This window comes from Elephas maximus, chromosome 5 (assembly GCF_024166365.1).
Source record: "Elephas maximus indicus isolate mEleMax1 chromosome 5, mEleMax1 primary haplotype, whole genome shotgun sequence".
NCBI lineage: Eukaryota > Metazoa > Chordata > Mammalia > Proboscidea > Elephantidae > Elephas > Elephas maximus.
Window position 1 is genome coordinate 91463122 of NC_064823.1, and position 13656 is coordinate 91476777.

General features: G+C 38.1%; 1 protein-coding gene across 1 annotated transcript in view; it reads left to right on the forward strand.

Moving 5' to 3' along the window:
• Nucleotides 1-13656, forward strand: part of LOC126077134 (transmembrane protease serine 11A-like) — a 55470-nt gene that overhangs the window by 5526 nt on the left and 36288 nt on the right. Inside the window, exon 2 of the mRNA XM_049886166.1 lies at nucleotides 35-153. Coding sequence (XP_049742123.1) covers nucleotides 35-153 — 119 coding nt within the window. The remainder of the gene's footprint in view (nucleotides 1-34; nucleotides 154-13656) is intronic.

The window sequence follows — 13656 nt, forward strand, 5'->3', positions numbered from 1 at the left end:
GCGCTTAATTTCTTACTTTTCCTTTTCATCATAGACCAGAAAATGGAGTATTATCATAGCACTTTTAAAATTTCACATCGACGTGAAAGTAGCAATTCTGGACAAAACAACACATACCAATTTAAGGACTTACGGGAGATGAGTGAGAATTTGGTAAGTCAGATAAAGCTATTTTTATCATAAAATAATGCAAATGGAAGGAATTTTGTGGATCATTTTCAATATTTTTCAAAACATGACCTTCAGATCACATGCACCAAAATCAACTTGTAGAGTCCTAGGACCCACCCCAGACCTGCTGACTCAATGTCTGATGAAATGAGCAGGTGGGAAAAAGGGAATATAGGCGAGGAATCTGCTTGTTCAACAAATGAGTGATTCCAGTGAACTATTCTTTCTAACTTAACCATCTCATTTAAAGGTGAGAGAATTGAGGCCAAGGTATCCCAGCCCACTGCTCTTCCCAATGTACCGTATTATCACCCAATTGCAAAAGCCTAACCATACCAGAAATGTTTATTTGTAAGACTACATGCTTTTTTTACTATTATTTTATTGTGTTTTAGGTGAAAGTTTACAGCACAAACTAGTTTTTCATTCAAAAATTTATAAACAAACTATTTTCTGATACTGGTTGCAACCCCTGTGATGTGTCAGCAGTCTCCCTCTTTCCCTTTCTACCCTGAGTTCTCAGTGTCTATTCTTCCAGCTTTCCTGTCCCTTTCCTGCCTTCTCATCTTTGCTTTTGGGTAAGTGTTGCCCATTTGGTCTTGTATACTTGATTGAACTAAGTAGGACATTCTTCACATGTGTTATTGTTTATTTTATAGGCCTGTCTAATCTTTGGCTAAAAGGTAGACTTCAGGAGTGGCTTCAGTTCTGAGTTAGCAGGGTGTACGGGGGCCATAGCCTCAAGGGTTCCTCCAGTCTCTGTCAGAGTAGCAAGTCTGGTCTTTTTTTGTGAATTTGAATTTTGTTCTACATTTTTCTCCTTCTCTGTCGAGGACCCTCTATTGTGATCCCTGTCAGAGCATCTGTTGAGGACCCTCTATTGTGATCCCTGTCAGAGCAGTTGGTGGTAGTAGCTGGGTGCCATCTAGTTCTTCTGGACCCAGGCTTGTGGAGGTTATGGCTCATGTGGTCCGTTAGCCCTTTGGATTAATATTTTCCTTGTATCTTTTGTTTTCTTCATTCTTCTTTGCTCTGGACAGGATGGGATCAATAGATGTATCTTAGATGGCTGCTTGCAAGCTTTTGAGACCCCAGACACTACTCACCAAAGTAGGATGTAGAACATTTTCTTTATGAACTTTGTTATGCCAGTTGACCTAGATGTCCCCCAAGGGCACCTGTTTTTTTGTAAGGCCTTATTATAAGATTTAAGTATTTTTAAAGTTCATGAGAAAAGGAAAGATAACCATAGGTCTTTTTTTTTTTTTTTTATCTCACAAACATACTAATAAAGACAAAAAGCCCACATCTATCGTGTAATAATATTCAGATTAAATACTAGCAATTTTTTAAAAGCTAAAATACAGGACTATCACCAAAGGGGAAAAGATTAAGCACAGTTGCATAATAGTTTTACTCAGGATGCCTATGAATACTCATTCAAAAACTAAGTTCAAGTAAATTGACAAGGAAACACAGGAGTGTGGAGTTATTTAAAAGGGGAAGAAAAGACAGGTGTTTTGGTTTATTTTAGTCAGAACTTTTTCTTTCCAAAACATTTCTTTTTCAAATCAATTTTCATTTTTCCATGCCACTATCTGCTCCTTGTCCATATGCATACTCAGTTTCAACACATTTACAATATCTTAAATGGTGTTTATAGTTTATATTTTAAATATTAAATCGTGTATATTTTTTCCATTTTGTGGTTTCTTTAATCCTTAATCAATAATTAATGTTTATAGATCAAAATGCATCCTTCCACTCTTTTATATTGAGATGATCTTAGAAAATAGCATATGCAAGCAATCCCTTTTTGTTGGTGGTGGTGAAAATACACACCACAAAATATACACCACTTCAACAATTTCTACATGTACAACTTAGTGACACTGGTTATACTGTTCAAGTTGTACCATCTTTCTTGAAATCATTTTCCAAATTATTTCACCATCATTAACACAAGCTTACTGTTCCATGCCTCTCATCTAACCTTTCAAGTTGCTATTGTCAATTTGATCACATATGGATAATTCTTTAAAAGAGCACAATGCTTATGGCAGACATTTCCTAATTAAGCTAAACTATTGTGTGGTTTTAAAGATGACTTCAAAGGATAGCTTCAGTTTAAAGTTTAAACATTTTCTCAGGGTAATATTTTCAGGGCTTCATCCAGCCTCATGGCTCTAGAAAGTTTGGATTCCATGAGAATTAAAAATTCTATCCCTTATTTTTCCCCTTTTGATCAGGATTTTTCTACAGAATCTATGATCAAAATGTTCAGGAATGGTAGGCAATCAATTCTTGAAGGATGTCAGAATAAACCTGGAGCCTACATACATATCCCAGTCCCTCCTTTAATCTTAATTAACTCCAGATTTCCTAATGTTAAAAAAAAAAATTCTGACTTAGTTACAAAGATATACACATTATTTGAACAATTGAAATGTTATACTTTATTAGGAAAGTTTAAAATCTGTTTTCTTTATGGTTTATAGCCAGCATTGATGTTACTATTGCTGTTGTTTTAAGAAATTCTTCCTTTTCTGAAGTAAATGAGCAGGAACCCAATGTTGTTGTTGTTAGGTGCCGTTGAGTCAGTTCTGACTTACAGCGACCCTATGCACAACAGAAGGAAACACTCCCCTGTCCTGTGCCATCCTTATAATAGTTGTTATGCTTAAGGTCATTATTACAGCCACTGTGTCAATCCACCTCGTTGAGGGTCTTCCTCTTTTCCACTGACCCTGTACTTTACCAAGCATGATGTCTTTCTCCAGGGACTGATTCTTCCTGACAACATGTCCAAAGTATGTAAGATGCAGTCTTGACATCCTTGCCTCTAAAGAGCATTCTGGTTGTTCTTCTAAGACAGATTTGTTCATTCTTTTGGCAGTCCATGGTATATTCAATATTCTTCACCAACACCACAATTCAAAGGTGTCAATTCTTTGGTCTTCCTTTTTTGAGTTTAAGAAATGCAATAGAACTTTTGAAAGGAAGTGGGAGAAATTTAGGAAAGTAGACCTTTAAGTTTCAGTTAAGCAAGTACTTCTGGGGTGAGGGAACGATAGGTACAAAGGCTGAGTTAGGTAATGGCACATTATCATCATTGGCACATGTAAGGCTCTTCTCTGGCTGTCATTACTTATTTATTCTCTTACATCTCCATATCTCACTTCTATTCCCCTCCTCCCTGCAAGCTACCATTATAATGTGTTTCATGTTTTTTCTTTTGTTTGTATTCATTCTTGCAAAAACATACTTTATTGTTTTGTGTGAACATACTTTTAGTTAATAGAAGCGGTACTGTTGTAGCTCACTTTTTTTTACACTTTTTTATTTAAAACATTTTTTTAAGATCCATCCATGTTGATGTCCATCTAATTTATTGCTACTAACCGCTACATGATGATTCATAGTGTTCATCTACCATACTTTACCTCTGTGCTTGCTCACCATCCTGAGAAATGCCATACTGAATACCCTCCTATTATCCCCTTATATATCTGTGCAAGTACTTCTGGGACCAGAAATACTGAATCATTGGGTGGGCAAATACTTAATTGGGTGGGCAAATATTTAATCAGGTGGGCAAATGCTTAATTAGTGCAAGATTAAACTTCATAATGACTGAGCCAGTATGCATTCCCACCTGCAGTGCACAAGGGTTCCTCTACCTGCCCCCACCCCATGTCTTTGCTAACATTTGGTATGACAGGCATGCCTCGTTTTATTGTGCTTCACTTTATTGTGCGTCACAGATATTGCATTTTTTTACAAATTGAAGGTTTGTGGCAGTCCTGCATTGAGCAAGTCTATTGGCGTCGTTTTTCCAACAGCATGAGCTCACTTGTTATCTGTGTGTCACATTATGGTAAACCATGCAATATTTGAAACTTTTTCATTATTATTATATCTGTCATGGTGATCTGTGATCAGTGTCTTTGTTGTTACTATTGTAATTGTTTTCGGGCACATCAACCTTGCCCACATAAGACCGCGAACTTAATTGATAAATGCTGTGTGTGTTCTGATTGCTCCACCAACCGGCCTTTCCCCTTCTTTCTCCCACCCCTTGGGCCTCCCTATTCCCTGAGACACAACAATACTGAAACAAGGCCAATTAACAACCCTACAATGGGCCCTAAATGTTCAAGTGAAAGGAAGAGTCACACATCTCTCACTTTAAATCAAAAGCTGGAAACGATTAAGCTTAGTAAGGAAGGCATGTCGAAAGCCAAGATAAGCTGAAAGCTAGACCTCTTGTGCCAACAGGTAAGCAAGTTGTGAATACAAAGGAAAAGTTCTTGAAGGAAATTAAAAGTGCTACTTTAGTGAACACACAAATGATAAGAAAGTGAAAAAGTCTTATTGCTGATAGAAAGTGTTAGTGGTCTGAATAGACAGTCAAACCAGCCACAACATTCCCTTAAGCTAAAGCCTAATCCAGAGCAAGACCCTAACTCTGTTCAATTCTATGAAGTCAGAGAGGTGAGGAAGGTGTAGAAGGAAAGTCTGAAGCTAGCAGAGGTTGGTTTATGATGTTTAAGGAAAGATGCCGTCTCCATAACATAAAAGTGCAAGGTGAAGCAGCAAGTCCTCATGTAGAAGCTGCAGCTAGTTACCCAAGATCTAGCTAAGATGACTGATGGAGGTGGCTACACCAAACAACAGATTCTCAGTGCAGATGAAACAGCCTCACGCTGGAAGAAGGTGCCATCGAGGACTTTCATAGCCAGAGAAGAGAAGTCAATGCCTGGCTTCAAAGCTTCAAAGGACATGCTGACTCTCTTATTAGGGGCAAATGCAGCTGGTGACTTTAAGTTCAAGCCAATGCTCATTTACTATTCTGAAAATTTTAGGGTCCTTAAGAATTATGCTAAATCTACACTTCCTGCGCACTATAAATGGAATAATAAAGCCTGGATAACAGCACATCAGTTTACATCATGGTTTATTGAATATTTTAAGCCCACTGCTGAGGTCTACTGTTCAGAAAAAAAGATTCCTTTCAAAATATTACTGCTCATTGACAATGCACCTGGTCACCCAAGAGCTCTGATGGAGATGTACAAGGAGATTAATGTTGTTTTCGTGCCTGCTAATACAACATCCATTATGCTGCTCGTGGATCAAGGAGTAATTTCAAATTTCAAGTCTTATTATTTAAGAAATACATTTTGTAAGGCTATAGCTGTCATAAAGAGTGATTCTTCTGATGGATCTGGCAAAGCAAATTCAAAGCCTTCTGGAAAGGTTTCACCATTTTGATGCCATTAAGAACATTCGTGATTCATGGGAGGAAGTCAAAATATCAACATTAACAGGAGTTTGGGAGAAGTTGATTCCAGTCCTCATGGATAACTTTGAGGGTTAAAGACTTCAGTGGAGGAAGTACTGCAGAGGTGGTGGTAATAGCAAGAGAGCTAGAAATAGAAGTGGAGCCTGCAGATATGACTGAATTGCTTGAATCTCATGATAAAACTTTAACAAATGAGGAGTTGTTCCTCATGGAAGAGCAAAGAAAAGTGGTTTCTTGAGAAGGATTCTACTCCTGGTGAAGATGCTGTGAAAATTGTTGAAACAACAACAAAGGATTTAGAATATTACGTAAGTCTAGTTGACAAAGCAGTGGTAGGATTTGAGAAGACTGACTCCAATTTTGAAAGAAGTCCTACTATGGGTAAAATGCTATCAAACAGCATCACATGCTACAGAGATATCTTTTGTAAAAAGAAGAGTTAATCAATGCAGCAAACTTTATTGTTGTCTTATTTTAAGAATTGTCACAGCCACCTCAACCTTCAGCAACTGCCACCTTGATCAGTCAGCAGCCATCAACATCAAGACAAGATTCTCCACCAACAAAAAGATAACAACTGGCTGAAGGCTCAGATAATGGTTAGCATTTTTAGCAATAAAGTATTTTTTAATTAAGATATATACACTTTTTTAGACATAATGCTATTGCACACTTAATAGACTACATACAGTATAGTGTAAACATAACTTTTATATGTACTAAAAACCAAAAAACCAAGCCCGTTGTTGTCAAGTCGATTCTGACTCATAACGACCCTATAGGAGAGAGTAGAGCTACCCCATAGGGTTTCCAAGGAGTGCCTGGTAGATTCAAACTACCAACCTTTTGGTTAGCAGCCACAGCTCTTAACTGCTAGCCACCAGGGTCTCCTTATAAACCAAAACCAAACCCAGTGCCCTCGAGTCCATGCCGACTCATAGCGACCCTATAGGACAGAATAGAACTGCTCCATAGAGTTTCCAAGGAGCACCTGGTGGATTTGAACTGCCAACCCTTTGGTTAGCAGCTGTAGCACTTAATCACTACGCTCCTTATACACACTGGGAAACAAAAAACTTCATTTGACTCACTTTATTGTGATATTCGCTTTATTGTGTTAGTCTGGAATTGAACCTGCAATACCTCTGTGGTATGCCTGTGTGCAACTTACTCTTTTTATCAGGAGCCCTGGTGGCACAGTAGTTAAGAGCTCAGGCTGATAACCAAAAGGTCAGCAGTTTGAATCCACCAGCTGCTCCTTGGAAACCCTATGGGGGAAGGTTTACTCTGTCCTGTACGGTCGCTATGAGTCGGAATCTACTCGACGGCAGTGGGTTTGGCTTTTTGGGGGTTTATAGGGTTGCTATGAGTTGAAATCCACTCGATGGCAACGGGTTTGGTTTTGGTTTCTAACAGGTGTAAGGAGTCTCTGGTTGGTGCAAATGGTTAATACACTCAGTTGCTAACTGAAAAGCTGAAGGTTCAAGTTCACCAAGAGGTGACTGGGAAGAAAGGCCCAGTGATCTACTTCCCAAAAAATCAGCCATTGAAAATCCTGTGGAGCAGAGTTCTAGTCTGACACACCTGGGTTCAGAATCGACTTAATGGCAACTGTTTTTTATTAGGCATAAAGTAGTATCTTATTTTTTATTTGTTTTGCATTTTTCTAATTACCAATGAGTATACGCATTGTTTTATATACTTATCAGCCTTTTGGGCTTTGTTTGCTATAAATTGTACATATTCTTTGGCAATTTTTCTATAGGAGTTGTTTTGCTTTGTTTTATTCTTATGCTTTGCAGGAGTTTCTTACATATTCTACAGATTAAGTTTATTAGTTTTATACATTGTACTTATCTTGTACTTTTTTGTTTTTGATTATTTCTGGCCTTTATGATACTGTTCATAATTGAAAACTAAGTTGTTTGTTGTAGAAAATAAGTGCAGAAGAACTTCAAAGAACAGGAAGACCAAAAAGGGTCCCCCCGCCACCACCACCAAGTTAGCTTTAGAAGAATTACACGAAAAGTTCTTGCCTCATCCTGAGCCACTTCTGTTTATTGTTGCTTAATCTCAGTGAATAGGCAACCAAGAAAACATGTTGCAGGTCCTGTTCTTCCTCATAATTTTAGATTTTCTGATTTGAATACAAGCGGAGAGGTAAGAGTAAAATGAATTCACTCTCAGGTGCGGCTAAAACCCATCCCAGGTCCAAGTTCTCCGAGATACTGGCACAGACATGTCTCATCTGTCATCTCACTCTTCAGAGACCTAGTAATTCATTGTACCTCCAAATAGGTATGTTATTTTCATTATTATTCAAACTTTATAAGTTTAGGTAGGGTCACTGTATTAGTCAGGGTTCTCCAGAGAAAGAGTACCAATAGAATAAATATCCATTGCCACTGAGTCAACTGCTACTTATAACAACCTTATTGGACAGAGTAGAACTGCCCCATTAGGTTTCTACAGCTGTAATCTTTATGGAAGTAGGCTGCCATGTCTTCTGTGGAACAGCTTCGAAGCCCTAACCTTTCAGTTAGCAGCCCAGAATTTAACCACTGTGCCACCAGGGCTCCTTATAGAAAATATATACATATATATACCTATATGGTTTCAAGTTATAAGTTACTTATACTGTTTCAAATCTCCCCTCCTTCATTTATCAGCTGTGGCACCTTAACTCCAGAGGCCTATTATTATATTAAAGGTTTTAAAAGTGGCTGAGAGATATATTTGCATATGTATGTCTAGCATTTGAAGCTGAAGAAAATTAGAGCAAGTCCACAACAGCCAAAATACAAACTTGAGTATACCCGACCTGACTTTAGAGACCATCTCAAGAATAGATTTGATGCATTGAACGCTAACGACAGAAGACCAGACAAGCTGTGGGATGACATCAAGGATATCATACATGAAAAAAAAAAGGTCACTAAAAAAAACAGGAAAAAAAGAAAAGACCAAAATGGATGTCAGAAGAGCCTGTGAAACTTAATCTTGAAATAGAGTAGCTAAAGCAAAATGAAGAAACAATGAAATAAAAGAGCTGAACAGAAAATTTCAAAGGGTGGCTCGAGAAGACAAAGTAAAGTATTATGATGAAATGTGCAAAGACCTGGAGTTAGAAAACTAAAAAGGAAGAACATGCTCAGCATTTCTCAAGCTGAAAGAACTGGAGAAAAATTTCAAGCCTCGAGTTGCAATATTGAAGAATTCTACAGGGAAAATATTGAACAATGCAGGAAACATCAAAAGAAGATGGAAGGAATACACAGAGCCATTGTACCAAAGAGAATTTGTCAATGTTCATCTATTTCAGAAGGTAGCATATGATCAAGAACCAATGGTACTAAAGAAAGAAGTTCAAGCTGCACTGAAAGGATTGGCAAAAAACAAGCCTCCAGGAATTGACAGAATACCTATTGAGATGTTTCAAAAAATGGATGCAGAGCTGGAAGTACTCAATCCTCTATGCCAAGAAATTTGGAAGAGAGCTACCTGGCCAACCAACTGAAAGAGATCTGTATTTGTGCCCATTCTAAAAAAAAAAAAAAAAACAAAAAACTGATCCAAGAGAATGCAGAAATTATCAAACAATATAATTAATATTACACACAAGTACAATTTTGCTGAAAATCACACAAAAGCTATTGTAGCAGTACATCGACATGGAACTGCCAGAAGTTCAAGCCAGATTCAGAAGAGAACGTGAAATGAGGGATATCATTGCTGGAGTCAGATGGATCTTAGCTGAGAGCAGAGAATACCAGAAAGATGTTTACCTGTGTTTTACTGAGTATGCAAAGGCATTTGACTGTGTGGATCATCACGAATCATGGATAACATTGCGAAGAATGGAATTTCCCAAACATTTAATTGTGCTCATGAGGAACCTGTACATAGACCAAGAGGCAGTTGCTTGAACCGAACAAGGGGATACTGCATGGTTTAAAACCAGGAAAGGTATGCATCAAGGTTGTATCCTTTCAACATACTTGTTCAATCTGTATGATGAGCAAATGATCTGAGAAGTTGGACTATATGAAGAAGAACGGGGCAACAGGATTGGAGGAAGACTCATTAACAACCTTCTATATGCAGATGACACAACCTTTCTTGCTGAAAGTGAAGAGGACTTAAAGCACTTACTGATGAAGATCAAAGACTACAGCCTTCAGTATGAATTATACCTCAACATGAAGAAAACAAAAATTCTCACAACTGGACCAATAAGCTACATCATAATAAAAGGAGAAAAGATTGAAGTTGTCAAGGATTTCATCTTACTTGGATTCACAATCAATGCCCATGGAAGCAGCAATCAAGAAATCAAACAACATATTGCATTGGGCAAATCTACTGCAAAAGATCTCTGTAAGGTGTTAAAAAGCAAAGGTGTCACTTTGAGGACTAAGGTGTACCTGACTCAAGCCATGGTATTTTCAATTACTTCGTAAGCATGTGAAAGCTAGATAATGAATAAGGAAGACTGAAGAATTGACACCTTTGCATTATGGCACTGGCAAAGAATATTAAATATACCATGGACTGCCAGAAGAACAAACAAATCTATCTTGAAAGAAGTACAGCCAGAATGCTCCTTGGAAGCAAGGATAACAAGACTTGTCTCATGTGCTTTGGAAATGTTATCAGAAGGTAACACTACTTGGAGGACATCATGCTTGGTAAAGAAGAGGATCAGGGAAAAAGAGGAAGACTCTTAATGAGATGGATTGACATAGTGGCTGCAACAACTGGCTCAAGAATGACAATGATTTTGAGGATGGCACAGGACCAGGCAGTGTTTTGTTGGGTTGTACATAGGGTTGCTATGAGTCGGAATCAACTCAATGGCACCTAACAACCTAACAATACGTCTAGCATAAACATCCTATATGGTTGGAGAAAAGATATAGATAGGTAAGTTTTCTGGGGGAAGTTTTTTAATGAAGGAAGCAATATGAGCCAACTCTAGCTTCCTGCTAAAGTTGTGAATATGGCAGAGTCTTCCCTTCACATAATAATCCAGAATCTTTCATTATTCAACACATATAGTGCCATGTTAGTCACTGTAGGAGAGACTAAAAGACATCATAATCTCACTCTTTATTCCCCTCTTATAATTTTTTTTAACAGAATAATTAAATTTAGTGGGTAACAAACCTAGGAAGGACATGAACCTTCTAAATAATGACCTTCTAATGTGTCAGACACTCAGGTTTTAAATACCTTTAGTACAACTTTTAACAGATCCTAATTAGATATTTTCCTCTTTTAAAATGATAATTTAGAGATATAGGTTTTGTGATACCCTTAAAGTTACTTTATCTTTTATAACCCTGAATCTCAAAGTTCTAATTCTATGAATTTACTTTGCTTCTCAATCTCAGGAATGTCAACCCATCTGAGATAAGATTATACAATGTATTGCTGCTTGCTTGGTGTAGTGGTTAAGTGCTACGGCTGCTAACCAAGAGGTCGGCAGTTCGAATCCGCCAGGCGTTCCTTGGAAACTCTATCGGGCAGTTCTACTCTGTCCTATAGGGTCGTTATGAATCAGAATCAACTTGATGGCAGTGGGTTTAGTTTTGTTTTTTATATGCAGCTAGTTAGTCACAGATGTCTGATTGATTCTCATTCTACAAGGAAACATTGAGGAAGGCTAGTGCGATCAAATGAATGAATTTGACAACATCATGTAATGTCACATTCCATTCAGTTATATCATTACTTCCTGGCTCAAGGTAGTCAGAAATTTACACTTCTATGACACTCTACCTACATCCACAGACCGCATATGACATAGGTCTAACAGACTTCTCTAATAGACCCAGCACTTGGCTCAAAGATGCAGGTGTTACAAAGATAACTATTGTGACAAAGGGAGTAACCTGATGCCCAGAAGGCCAACAAGCTTCAAAATCCTGTGAACACTATGCAGTGCTCAGGTTGGCCATGCTCTATCTAGGCTTGGAATAAAGATTCACAGCTTACTTCTAGAATCTTGGGTTTCATCAAAAATCTAGAGTTTTAAGTAGATGCACTAACACCTTTAAAGGACTGTGATAAAAATTATCAAGATTATAGTCCCTATTTTGGGAGGACAAAGAAAGCAGCCTTTGGAGGAGGGTATAACAGTTTCTGGTCCACTTACACGCTGCTTCTTGCATGTCATCAGGTAGGAGCTCTTAGTGAGAACCCACCTGTGTGCTCACCCTGAAGTCAGCACTGTAAGGGCATTATCAGGCTCTGAAGCTGGACTGTCCTGGTTTGAATCCTGTCTCTATGGTTCACTGCCATAACACCTTGGATGAGACACTTCCTCATTTCTATAATGCAAATAACAATACTACTTACCTCAGAGGGTTGATGAGAAACCAACTGAGTTCAAATACTTAGAGCCATGCTTGGTACACAGTTAGCTCACAATAGTGTAACTATTTCTGCTATTATAACTATTGTAGTCTTACCATGGAGGAACTTTCCACAAGGAATCAAGTTATCTGAAAATATGAAAAAAAAAAACTCTTCAAATACTTCATGTGAGATTTTCTTCTTTCTCTAGGAGCATTGTTCTCAATTTGATGTAAAGTACATTCAAAACTCTTGTGAAAACTTCATGGTAAATGAAAAACTTTCTGATAAATTCTCTCATTCATTCATTCAGCAAACATAGGCTTTATACCTACAGTATGCAAAGCGCTGTGCTAGGTATTGTAGAATAAGAAAATATGAATCACCGTCCCTACCCGTAAAACATTTACAGTTTAGTATGGGAGATAATGTATTTGCATAAATCACTATAGTAAGGAGTAGAAAGTATAAGAGGGAAGAAAAACTAAGACAGGAGGAGGAGAGATTACTCAGGATTATGGAACGAGCCCTAAAGAAAACAGCGTCTGAGAGAGACTTTGAAGGATAAGTGTGATTCAGAAAAGCAGAGCTAGTAGAGTAGGGAAGGTCATGACAGACCAAGGGAATAGACTGAGAAGTGGGAGTATGCAGGAAAACAAGGGCCATGACTGATGATGGAATTGTCAAGCCTAAAGTGGACTGGTGGTGTCCAAGTCTGGGCAGGTGAATAAGCCACGGAAATCTGGCCCTGTGACTGACTACAGGCTCAGATGTAATTGCACTCTATTCTCTAATTCTACTTGAGTTCAGCCCTTGTAGCAACGTAATTTCAATTAAGACTTCCTTAAAGCTAGAGATGTCTTTTTAAAAAGCATCTCTAATACTATCCTTTGCATGCTACTTTTGTTATGAGAAAGCAACAGGGTCCGAAGCTTTCCCTTCGTCACGATATTTTTTTGGTTCTTTTAGTTCTGGTATATGTTGAGAGAAGCAGATGTTATAGTCCATCTGCCAGTCTTTGGTGGCATATCTATGAGGTTTGCAGTCTCAGCCCTGAAACACCTCCTGTGTGAATACATGGACTGGCTGTGAGAGAAGTCAGTCGGGAAGCATCTGACAGTGAAAAGCTGATGACCTGTGTAAACAGAGTTAGTATGGGAATAAGAACTAAATGGTGGGGCGAGTCTGTCTGTTTGTTTGCATTGCCAGCCTCTCCCTAACTCTTTCATTAAACACCCAACTAACCTTCAATTGCCCTTTTAGAAATTAATCTCAGTGCAATTTCCAGCATTTCAAAATCATCAAACAGAAAGAGGCACTCCCCTGAAAGAGGGTCTTTTGTTCAATGTTATGAAACTAACTCTAACTAGAAAACTCTATAAATGCCCCAAGGTAGAATAATAAATTACTGACTTTATTAAAACCAAACTCATTGCCATCGAGTCGATTCAGACTCATAGTGACCGTATAGGACAGAGTAGGGCTGCCCCCTAGGGTTTCCAAAGAGTGGCTGGTGGATTTGAACTGCAGACCTTTTGGTTAGCAGCTGAGCTCTTAACCACTGTGCCACCAGGGCCCCTCTGATTCTGTTAGGACTGTAAATAATAATAAATTCATAACAAGTTGGTACAGAGCTAAAAAAAAAAAAATAGTATCCTTCAAAATTTCTGGGAACTTGGGATTGTAAAGTATTGGCAGGAAGAGTGTTTCTGATGAGGTAAACCTTATTGTGCAAGGGAAAATGATTTCAAAGCCTTTAGAAAGCTATTTTATGCATACGCTCCATTCAGCAATAAATTTTATGTTAACTATTTCTCTGATTT